This window comes from Leucopleurus acutus (genome assembly GCF_964270905.1).
Source record: "Leucopleurus acutus genome assembly, chromosome: 4".
Lineage (NCBI taxonomy): Eukaryota > Metazoa > Chordata > Mammalia > Artiodactyla > Delphinidae > Leucopleurus > Leucopleurus acutus.
In genome coordinates this window covers 72632511-72643931 of record NC_139146.1, presented here as the reverse complement: position 1 = coordinate 72643931, position 11421 = coordinate 72632511, and the positions used below count along the sequence as shown (strand labels likewise).

The following is an 11421-nucleotide window of genomic DNA, read 5'->3' as shown; positions in this document are numbered from 1 at the left end:
TACTCTTGACTCGAAAGCAGCAAATTACAATTTACAACTCTCGCAGGCCGGGGCCTTTGACAATTTTTTAACTTTGACAATTATTTAACTTGTTTTCAAGCCTGTTTCCTCATCTGTAAAATGGGGATAAGAAGAGAATGCGCTTCAGTGGCTCGTTGTGAGACTTAAGTGCTCACCCCAGGAAGGTATCACGCCCGACTCGACGTGCCCAAGAAGTACAAGGTGCCGAGTAATACTTTGTCTGAAGGACAGAAGGTGAACGTTTCAACTAAGACCAAGTCAGACGTCTCCTCTTTTAAAATGAGCTTTATTGTACATAAAATAAATTAATTACAGTTTAAGCCAAAAGCATGAGTGGCTTTTTAAAGTGCATCTGTGTAGGAGATTTGGCGGTCACCCCTGCATCTGTTCACTCGCTTTAAGATAGTGTTTCCGTAGTTAAGCCACAACTCGGCCAGGTCTAGAAACAACCCAGCGTCATTGCTGTGTTTACACAAATCAGACCAAAATAAATGGACACACTTTGTTTTTCTGTACCTGATGCAACGATTAAAAAAAAAAAATTATACAGTCTCACAATTACTCAAAGTCTGGGGCTGAAGAGTTTGTGTTCTCAACCACTCAACACGTACCCAACTCAGCATACTCACCCCATGTCAGGAGGATGCAGGCCCATAAGCTTACACATGTCTGTATATATAACATTCGGCCCATAAACTCCACCCTTTTTAGTGGGGTGGGGTAGTATTTTCTCCTCGTTCTTTAATAGAAAAAGAAATCTGGGTATCCTTCAGGTTAGAAGGGCATTCTATAAGGAAGCGTATTCCAGAGTCACATATACTTGTGTAAGAAAAGCAATTCTTCCTCTTGGGAGGAGGGGAAAAAAAAAAAAAAGGAAAAGAAAGAAAGAAAGAAGAAAAAAAAAAAGAGGAAAGCCTGTGAATGCTTAATCCATTCTTTCATTCCCAACGTAAATCACATCAATATATTGGCTGAAATTACAACTGACTGTCATTTACAAGGTAGTTAACAAAATCCCCAGCGATCGTGCCCCGTCCCCACTCCGGAGGAAAAGACATGGAGGACGTTTCACGTATTCGGAGGGTGGCAGTGGGCTCGTTCAAGCTGCATCAGTTCTGTCCCCCTGCTCAGGACAACGCTTCCTCGTCTGCAGCAGTTCCATGGGCCCTCCTGGCCCCTCTGCTCCAGCCCTTCCTGGAACCATGAATAACGGCCAGCATCCAACATTCCTGCAGAACCTCGGGCCTCTTCCCGGGAAGACCAAACCCCCTCGAGCAGCTCGGCGTCAGACAGAGGTGACAGTCCTGACTTTGGCAGAGAGCGCTTGCTTGAACCTCCTCTTCAGGTCCTGCATGTTGGGGGACTTGGGCCTGGGGATGAGGGAGGTCCGTCGCTTCTCTGGCGTGCCACTGGGCTGCTGTTTGTGACTCACTTCCTTGCACAGCACGTGGAAAGCGCTGTAGACGTCGTTGTCGTTCTCGCTGACGGACACCTCGTAGAAGGAGCAGCCCAGCATGCTGGCCAGCTGCAGTCCAAGCTGAGGGTCCACCTGCCTGATGTGCAGCAGGTCGGCCTTGTTGGCCACGACGACCACGGGCAGCCGAGTGCCCTGGTGCAGCTGCTGCACGTGCTGGTGGAGCGGGCCGGTGAGTTCGTAGCTCTTGTAGTCGGTGATGGAGAAGACGATCACCACAGCGTCTGCCCAGCGGATGCATCTATTCAGCTGCTCAGTGCAGCTCAGGCCGTTCTCGTGGACCTGAAAGAGAGGGATGACGGCAAGGTGAAGGGTGAGGGCCGGAGAGAGCCCTGGCTCAGCTGGAGAGAGAATTCAAAAAGCCCTTAGCGGGAACACCAGGTTGCAGGCCGTAAACAAGTTCTATCCCCCCCACGCTTCAGCTTTCTCGACAATATGTTGATCCAGCTGCACGGAGCTGGAATAAATAACAGAGCAGCTCACCACACTCGAGTGGAAAATTGACCTGCAGAGAACTCCATGCAGAGAGACTTTGTAGTTGCATAAAATGGGAAATTAACTGGCTAGACAGTAAGTCTGGGGAAGTAAAGATAGGAGCTGGAAGCATTTAAACCTGGATAACTGCCCAGTTCAAGAGGGGGAAAAAAAAAAATACACACACGCGCATGGCTCTTTGTCTATAGCGTAACTTTCCACCATATAAAAATGATTCCAAGTGTTTGGAGACTATACCTAGATGTTTGATTTCTAATGCCAAAAACACAAATGTAAAAACTGACCTTTTTAACCATAGCAAGGGCATTTTGCCAAATCCAAGTGTGTTTGGTTTGGTCTTTCCTGCTGGGTAGAATCCTCCTACGAGAAGATTTCTGCCCCTTAGCCAAGTCTCCCAAATTAAGCCAGGCTAAGACTGACCAACAGCCAGATACAACTGAAGTGTCAAACAACATATAAAAGCCTAGTGACTCCCCAAGTCTCTCTCCTCCTTCAGCAAGAGGTACTTTGGAAACAATCGAACAATTCCACGGCCAAGCAGACTCCCCTTTGATCTAGTCACATATCTCAGATACTCACCTGAATACCTGGAGTGTCTTGAACCTGAATAGCCAGGGTTTCACCTTCTATTTGGACTTGTCTGGTATAGAGATTACCTATAAAGGCAAAATTTCAAAAAAAAAAAGATTATGTCCTTCCTTCTTGTACAACTTTTAAAACATTGTGGGATATTTTTTTAACTTAGAGATTATAACCTGAACCAATGCACAAAAATATGCTGTAGTTTATTCTGTTTAATGGGCTTATTTCAGATTTTTTAAACAACTACAATTTTAACCCCGTTTTAGCAGGTTTATTAAAACTAGGACAAAGCTTGTACATTTTTGGAACCTTAGCTGTCGAATTTTAAACGAAGGTTCCATGTTTAGAGAATTTCCGTGAAAAATTTTTTTCTTGTTCAGCATGTGTGGAATTTGTTTTATTTTAGTACTTATCGCTCTTTGGCATAAATTTATATTCTAGCTATTAGATATAATGGTTTGGTGGGCAAATATTGTTAGTAAATTCACAACCAACATAATCAGTTGGAATATAAGTGTAACATAACATAGCTGACTCTACATCAAAGCACAAGGCTGCCATGCCTTATCTTGGGATGGTTTATACAGTGCGTTCCAAATAATCCCCTGTAGGTACTTCATATGGTCTAAGGAATTAAACAATTTGCTAACAGAGAATAGGTAGAAAGTCCTTAAGCCTCCCCAGTGGATATTCTTAATCATAGGGATTGAAAAAGTGTTCTATCATTTATTCAGGAACTCTCCTCCTAAAATTTTACCATTTAGTTATTTTTCTTTGTTAAGAAAAGAGAACTTTAGGTTTACAACTGCTCTCCTTTGGCCTTTGCTTTAAAAGGTCACCTCTGAAAGGCAGCCAGCAGAGAGGGCGAGGGGTAGGGGGAGGAGCTGGCCATCTTTTTTTTTTTTTTTTTTTTATGACTTTTGCAGGAGTGTTTTGAAGGGAGAGGCTCTTGAGTACAAAGGGTGCTTCCAACTGGGGTCCCTATAGTTAAAACATACCAAGGGGAATACTTTCAGGCACTTGATAAAATGATGAATGGGCTTGGAATGGAATGAGGCCAGATGGCAGTTATGGGAAGCGGGGGAGCACGGGACGGGGGCAAGGGAAGTTGCAAGTGGCAGGATCCCAGTGCTCAGACTGTCACTCTGAAGGAACCTGCCTGGTAGACACTGAAAAAAAAAAAAAGGGAACAGCAGTACTGGTGCAAGCTGACAGCATTTTCCTCAAATACATTTCCTCACCTGCATTTCTTTCATAGTCACCGATGAATCGTTTGGTGAGGAACCGGACCACCAGAGCTGCAGGTCAGAAAAGAGAAGGGAAAGAGAGTTAACCTTGGCACAAGAAGTTAGGTTGGTCTCCACCCCTCCCCCAACCTAAAAAGCAACTCTCAGAGAAAGCCAGCCGACCACCACGTGAAATTCCTACCCTGCAGCGACGGGGAGGGGGCTGGAAGGCGTCGTGAACTATGGCTCTGTCCAGCTGGATGGGTCATTTGGTCCACCACCATCCTCGGAGCCCGGCTGAGCCACACCTAAGCCTTCCCGCAGACAAATGTCTTTCCTAACCTTAAAGATCTCCAGGAGAGGTTACGTTCACTAACTCCCCTTTTTGTGCCAGGGACTGCCAGAGGCTCAAGAACCCCAGAATTCGAATCCCAGTTGTGTCGGTGTAGAGGGTCGTCTGGCCCTCAGCAGTTTGTTTCCCTCATCTGATGAAGGAGGAGAGTGGAAACGAAGATGGCTGAGGTCCCTCCCGAGGGGCAGCGGATCAGTAGGAGAGGGTGGGCGATCCGGCTGCAGCTCCCACCTCTCCCCCACGCCTCGTTTAACCGCAACTCTCAGTGGGGGCCGCCCAACTCCAGCCCCAGAGGTAAGCGGGTTCTCGCCGGAGCGCTAAGACTCACCTGTCTTGCCCACGCCACTGGCGCCCACCACAGCGATCTTGACCAGGCGGCGGCCCGCCGCCCCCAGGCAGCAATCGGCGGCGGCTACGCTGCCCGGGGCGGGGTACTCGGCGATAGTGCACATGTTCTGAATGAGGCGCATCGCCGCTTCGGCAGGGGCTTCAGCGCGCGGGACGGGACCTGCGAGACAGGAAGAGGCTCGCGCTACGCAGGAGCGGGCTGGTGGACCGGGCAGGGGGCTCCGCGGTATTAAAAAAAAAAGAAAGAAAGAAAAAGGAAAAAAGCCCCGGAGCGGGCGCAGCGGGAGACTCCGGCTGGCTCGGGTTCCAGGCTGGGACTGCAGCAGGGCTGCGCGCGCGCTGTTTTCTCCGGGGCCGGCCCCACCCCTTGTTTCCCGCGGCCAATCCCTGGGCGCCCTGCGCGAGGCCCCGCCCCCGGCGCCGCTCCGCGCGCGCCACGCCCCTGGGGTCGCCCAGAGCCAGTGCGGGGCCCGGTGAGGCTCGAAGAAAATGGGGCAGCCGGCAACAGGAGGCAACGGGTGGGCCGGAGCCGACGGCGCAGCCAATGGCGGCCGCCCAGGAGGGCGGCGCCGGGCACGGGCCGGGGTTCCGCTGCGCCGGGATGGGGCACGTGCTGTGGCTGCGGGGTTGGGGGCGCCTCGGTCCCGGGAAGCGGGGCTCGGTCTGGGGGCGGCTGTGGGGGATGCCTCTTGGCCTGTCTGCCTGCCGTCCCCGAAGAGCGCGGCCTCGGACCTCCATTAGCATTCCCAGGCATCTGCACCCGCCCGGATGCCCAGCCCGCCCGCCCGCAGCCAACTGACTGATCGGCCAGCTCCGCCCACCCCCAGGGAACCTGCGCCCGGGAGGCCGGGGCCTCGAGGGTGTGAGCGCTCGGGGTCGCCCGTCTGGCTGCCCGGCTTCGTGCCCGTCTCCTTAATTTGGGTCGTGATTGTACTGACTTGGGTGCATGCGGAGTGGCATCCTGGATCATAGATTTGGCTACAGTGGCAATCAGTAACAAAGACCCCCGTACCCGCTCCCCTGAAATGTGACTTTAACTTTGGGGAAAAATAAAGTCACCCAGTTTGCTCTAGCTCTTGTTGGCAGGGTGGCGGATCACTCACCCTCTGACAAGCTCACGTGAACACACATACGGTCGAGTGCATGTACAGCATACCCAGAGGCAAATCTAGAAGTAATTATAGAACAAGCTTTCTAGCGCCTCACACGCACTCACACCTCCTCCAAGAGCTGTGAAAAGGAAAGCAACAGTTATCCCAGCTGTCTCTGGATACTGACTAGATTGGGAGGCAGATATCAGAAAGGGTCTGCACTTAGTCTCTGGTTATGAGGAATGGCAAGTTTACTTAAGTGACTTGATGCCAATTTGCGCTCATAAAATCCCAAGCTCCACCCCTTACATTCTCACCACAGAAAGGCATCTTCAGTGGTAGGCTGAATTCCCCATCCAAGCAACATTCTGTGGCTGGAACTGCTGTAAAATGTCACCAAACACTCAGGCTGACCACCTCCCCATTCCCTCCATCTCGCCCCCTCTCCTTCCCACCCTCCTAACCTGGTGGGCCCCCAAATGTTCCAGAGGCTTTTATCCTAAAGACAAATGACAGCAAACACTGTGGCACTGGGTCCACACCCACGTTAAAGGTTGAAACGTAAAAGTAAAGTAAACCAATTCCCTTATCTACACATGCCAGGCATCTAGTTTGACTCCTCCTTGCAACCTTGACTTAATTGACCAGGTATTTGACAGAATTTATGATGCAGACCCAGTTCAGACGTTGAGATGAACCCTCGGGCCTATCACGGTTTAGATGTTTGCAGGAATTCAAGGACGAAATAGGAGAGTAATCTCAAATGGCTCAGCAGCAAGTCTTCTAGGATGGGCAACATAATTAGCAAGGTGCACGACCTTAATAAACACGAGAAAAGATTGACTTCTGGGGAGGTCACAGGAATGAAAGAAATTCAGCCATTTGAGTCAGAAGGGAAAAGAGTATATCCAAAATGCACTAGGTTTTTCTGCATGGTTTAAATCAAACTTGAATTTTGCTCTTCATAAAAATTGCAAAAATGCACTATGTTTTTTGCCATAAAATCAAACTTAGCAAGACTATAATTACAGGTAACCATGTACTTTTCAACGCCCCCCCCCCAGGAAAGAAAAGCCTGTAATTCTGTCATGCTTATGTGTAAAATAATTATGTAGTCTAAAGTTTTTGTTTAACTGCTTTTTACACACACACACCACACACAGAGACACGACGAAAGTTGTCAAGGGGAATTTTGCTTTGAATCATTTTAGCTTCTGGGGCTTGATTCTAAGTACCATGAGCCTGTACCAAGCCTGTGATTCTTCTGTCTGAAACACGAAGGCTGAATTTGGTATTCTTATTTTAGGTCTAAGAGATCTGGCTGTGCTTTAAAGAACACAGAAAAGAAAGAAAGAAGAGAAAGATGGAGAAAACCTCTTCAAATTCCAAACGTCTAGCAAATAGCCCACCTCCATGCCACTCTGCCTCAGTGGACGACACGAGAGCTACCCCTTCTAAGAAATTCATAGAATTAATAAAAAGGAAGGGGAAGGGGCAGGAGAACTGATATACATTGAAGGCTTGTTTTATTTCAGGCTGTGGGCTAGGGATTCAGCAAACAAAAATCTCCTTTTACCTTTTACCTCTTCCTAAGAGGTAGGTGTCATCATTACCTCCTGTTGCAGTTTTCTGTTGCTGCTTTAGATGTCCAAGATGCCTTCTTCAGTGACATGTCTGCATTTCAGTTGGAATGGCTGGAACAGCTGGGACTGGCCAGCATCTCTCCCTGCCTGCCTCCCACTTTGGTTAGCTCAGGCCCCCTCCCAGCATGGCAGGTGGCTTCCCTTAGAAGGAGTATTCTAAGAAAGGAAGCTGGAGCTGTCAATCTCTTAAGGCCAGTGCATGGAAACTGGCACAGCATCACTTCAGCTATATTCTGATGGTCAGTCCCAGAGCACACCCAGATTAAAGGGCAAGGGGCATAGATCCCACCTTTAGAGGGGAGGAATGTCAAAGAATTTGTGGCCATCTGTAATTCACCACCCTTCCATTTTATAAATGAGGAAACAAAGTCTTGCTTTAAAACTCCTTCAGGGTCATATATCCTATAAAAAAAACAGAGCCAAATCTGAAAAGGGTGAGTAACACAGAAAATATCCGGGATGTTCACAATGAGATGGTCTCCTGTGATGCCATGCTATAGTGGTTAAACTGTTCTCTCTCTCTCGGCACCCACCTCTGGTTAACCTAACACACTAGAAATGGAAAGGAAGGTGGGTGTGAACCCACCATTTCCTCCACACTTTTCTCAGCATCCCAAAGAACATAGGGGCCCAACAAAGGAGAGTTTGGGCCCTACCTTACATTTAATTTTCCATTATAAAAGAGTATAATGAGATTCTTTTTCAACTGATGGCTTTGAGACCACTGTTCAAGACCACTGTTTTCGTTGCTTTTATGTACTCTGTATTGACACCCCTCTCTGCTTTATTGAACTGTTTTCCTACAGCCTGGCACAGGGATTATTTACTGATGTCACTTGCTCAGATCGTTTTCCATTCTTTAGTGAGAGCACCTCAATTTTCCTTTGGAAAACTCCCCTGCCCCATTCTCATGTTGCTCTGATGATGGCAATGGGGTGATACCAATCCCTAATTGCAGGAGTAGATACCAATAAGCCTCAGGGATTCGTTCAGGGCTGGGCCAGTGAAATATCTCCCTGAGAGTTTTGTTTGTTTTGTTTGTTTGTTTTTTGCGCTACGCGGGCCTCTCACTGTTGTGGCCTCTCCCGTTGCAGAGCACGCAGGCTCAGCAGCCATGGCTCACGGGCCCAGCCGCTCCGCGGCATGTGGGATCTTCCCGGACCGGGGCACGAACCCGTGTCCCCTGCATCGTCAGGCGGACTCTCAACCACTGCGCCACCAGGGAAGCCCCTGCCTGAGGGTTTTGCTGGGGGAAGGGGTGCTTCATTTGCACTGATGTTAATCAGCTGGTAGAAAGTGAGCCTGGAGCTCCAGGTAACCATCCTGCCACCATGTGGGGAAGTCTGCCTCAGAATGAAGCCAACCCACAAGAAAGCAAAGTTGACAGGCAGAGAGGCAGGATCCTGATGGCATCTTTTCTAGCTCTGCATTCAGCCATACCTCAAAATCCAGACTCACTCCTTGAAATTCCCAGTTACAGGGGTCAACACAGTTGCTTTCGAGATTAGGCTAGTTTGAGTTGGATCTCTGTCACCTGCACTGAACACGGCTTCACACACCCTGTTTGTGTGCAATTGTGGTCTCTGCACAAGCATCAGCAACATCCCTCATTCAGAAATCTGAGTTCGGCCATACCCTGCAATCTATAGAAATACGCACACAACTGAAAGGTATTAGTCCATCCAGACAATGGAATATTCAGCACTAGACAGAAATGAGCTATCAAGCCACAAAAAGCCATGGAGGAAGCTTACATGCATATGACTGAGTAAAAGAAGCCAATCTGAAAAGGCTACATACTGTATGATCCCAACTTTATGACATCCTCCAAAAGGCAAAACTAAGAAGAGAGCAAAAAGATCAGTGGTTGCCATGGGGACCAGGGATGGAGGGATGAACAGGTGAAACACAGAGGCTTTTTAGGGCAGTGAAACTACTCTGTATGATACTACAGTGGTGGTTACATGTCTTTATACAGTTATCCAAACCCATAGAATGTACAACACCAAGAACGAACCCTGATGTAAACTATGGGCTTTGGGTGGTGGTGATGTGTCACTGTAAGTTCATCAGTTGAAACAAATGTACCACTCTGGTGAGGGATGTTGATAACTGGGGGAGGCTCTGTATCTGGGGGACGGGGCACGGGCTACATATGGGAAGTCTGTACCTTCTGCTCAATGTTGCTGTGAATCTAAAACTGCTCAAAAAATAATCTATTAAAAATATATATATATATATGAAAGGGCATCTAGTCCAACTTTCTCCTGCAATATCCCTGCTAAGAGATTGTCCAACCTAATCTAGAATTCTTCCAGTGATGGGAAGTACTCACCATCCACAGCAGCACATTTATACTGAGCTGTTATCTTTTCTCCTAGAGCCCCCTTCCTGAAAGGCAGACATTGGCATCCTCACCAGCTTTCCAAACACCTGATCCATTGCTCCTTTGCCTTCCATAGTAGTTTGGAAAGGACTAAAGGACTGATAAGGGAAAAGGAAAGGTGCTTGCCTATGCATGGACGTGTAAAGGAACAGGAAACACCGGAGATGCGTCGCCTGCATCTTCACTAAGGATGACTTGTGATAGAGTTTTTATCATTCAATTTTAAAAATGAAAAAGAACCATGGCTCAGAAGCAGCATCTGGATGAAAGAGGGGAGAGAATTCATTTTGAGCTGCTCATTTTCTAAGAGCTCTGTAAGCGTGGAAATAGAAAGAGATAGAAGTAAGCGTAATGGAAGGTTTTCACCCAATGGCTCTGTGCACCATGTGTCGGATGTCTTGCAGTTCTATGGATTCCGCTACAGAGAGCTATGCCTGGTACACAGTGGGGATGTGATGATTTTTTTAAATTGTCAACCTTCTTTTTGGTAGAGGCTGGGATGAAAGGTAGAATCACTAAGTTCAAAAGGCAAAGGAGGGAAGGCAGATTGGAACTCAAATAAAAAGAACACCACACACACACACACACACACACACACACACACACACACACACACACCTCTTGCCATTAGAAAGATCACCAACTGACCAGAACACTTTAACTTTGAAAAAAGTAAGATCTTTAAGTTCCTCGAATGGGCCTTCCCTCCCCTCCGCATACCTTGGTCGGTTTCTATGGTAGCAAATGGCCCACACTCCCCCCTCCCTTTGCACACTCAGGGAGAAAGAAGGACTAGTGTTCTACAGTTATATTCCCTTGCTACTCTATCAGGTTTTATCTTTCTTATTCTGGAAGGTTTCCTCCACCCTCTTTCTCTATTTCAATGTAATATATAAACTGAAGGTAAAAGAAAAAGTGGAAATAATTCTCCTTTTCATTCAGAGCAAAATCTGAGATTTTCTTCTCCTCTCAATGATTTAAGTCTTAATAGCCTAAGTCGTTTTTCTGGCAACACAGAAGACCTATTTGATAAGTAATCTGGTGGCAAGAACTCAGAATATATTCAAGTTTTAAACATTACCTGGAACAGCTAGTGAATTTTCACTGTGTTTTCACGGAGAGTAGGAAAACTCACAGGGCTTGTTTTCCCAAAGCCTTTTAAAACGTTGAGCATTAGGAACTGACAGGACTGCATTATTGATAAAGCCATGGTTAGGAGTTCTCGTCATTAAATGAAAGGTCTTAAAGTATTGGAGCTAGACAGTGCTGACTTTCTCTGAGATCATTTCTTCTTCTTTTCTCCAGTGGAAAGAACCCTTCAAGCATACAAGGATCCTGCCGCTTGTCTCTCCAACCCATCATTTGTACAGAAGACTACGGAGCCGAGGGGAATAAGTATCGGTCCCCCAGAAATGATTGCTCTTGGGACACTTGACGGGCTACTGGGATCAGGTGATACGCACAAACAGAAATGGTTCAGAAAGATTCAGACAACTGAGCCAATTGTTTAGCAGAATCTTTGGTTCCAAATTCCTCCGTAGATTGGACACATCTAATATTTGCCCTCCGACTTTCCCTTGGGGGTTTTGAAAGTTCACCTAAGGACACTTCAGGCCTCCTTATTTGTCTTTGCAGAGAAGACAAAGCCTCTCCTCACAGCCTCAACTCCTTAGCATAATGTTCGAAGCTAAAAGGAAATCAAAACTTCATACATATCCACCTATGTTATGAGAGAACAAGCTTCACTTCCCTCCATTGCCCGAATCACCTGGATGGCGGAATGAAACCTTGTTTGGGGCCAAA

The 11421-nt window shown here is 47.5% G+C and overlaps 1 protein-coding gene across 1 annotated transcript; it reads right to left on the bottom strand.

The window, feature by feature from the left end:
• Window positions 1–341: 341 nt before the first annotated feature.
• Window positions 342–5126, bottom strand: RASL11B (RAS like family 11 member B). The gene is made up of 4 exons (XM_082838116.1): window positions 4479–5126; window positions 3814–3870; window positions 2570–2646; window positions 342–1777 (listed from the first exon to the last, which is right to left on the bottom strand). Exons 1-4 carry the CDS (start codon window positions 4618–4620, stop codon window positions 1307–1309), a joined length of 747 nt encoding a protein of 248 aa, XP_082694242.1. The 5' UTR covers window positions 4621–5126; the 3' UTR covers window positions 342–1306.
• Window positions 5127–11421: the final 6295 nt, after the last annotated feature.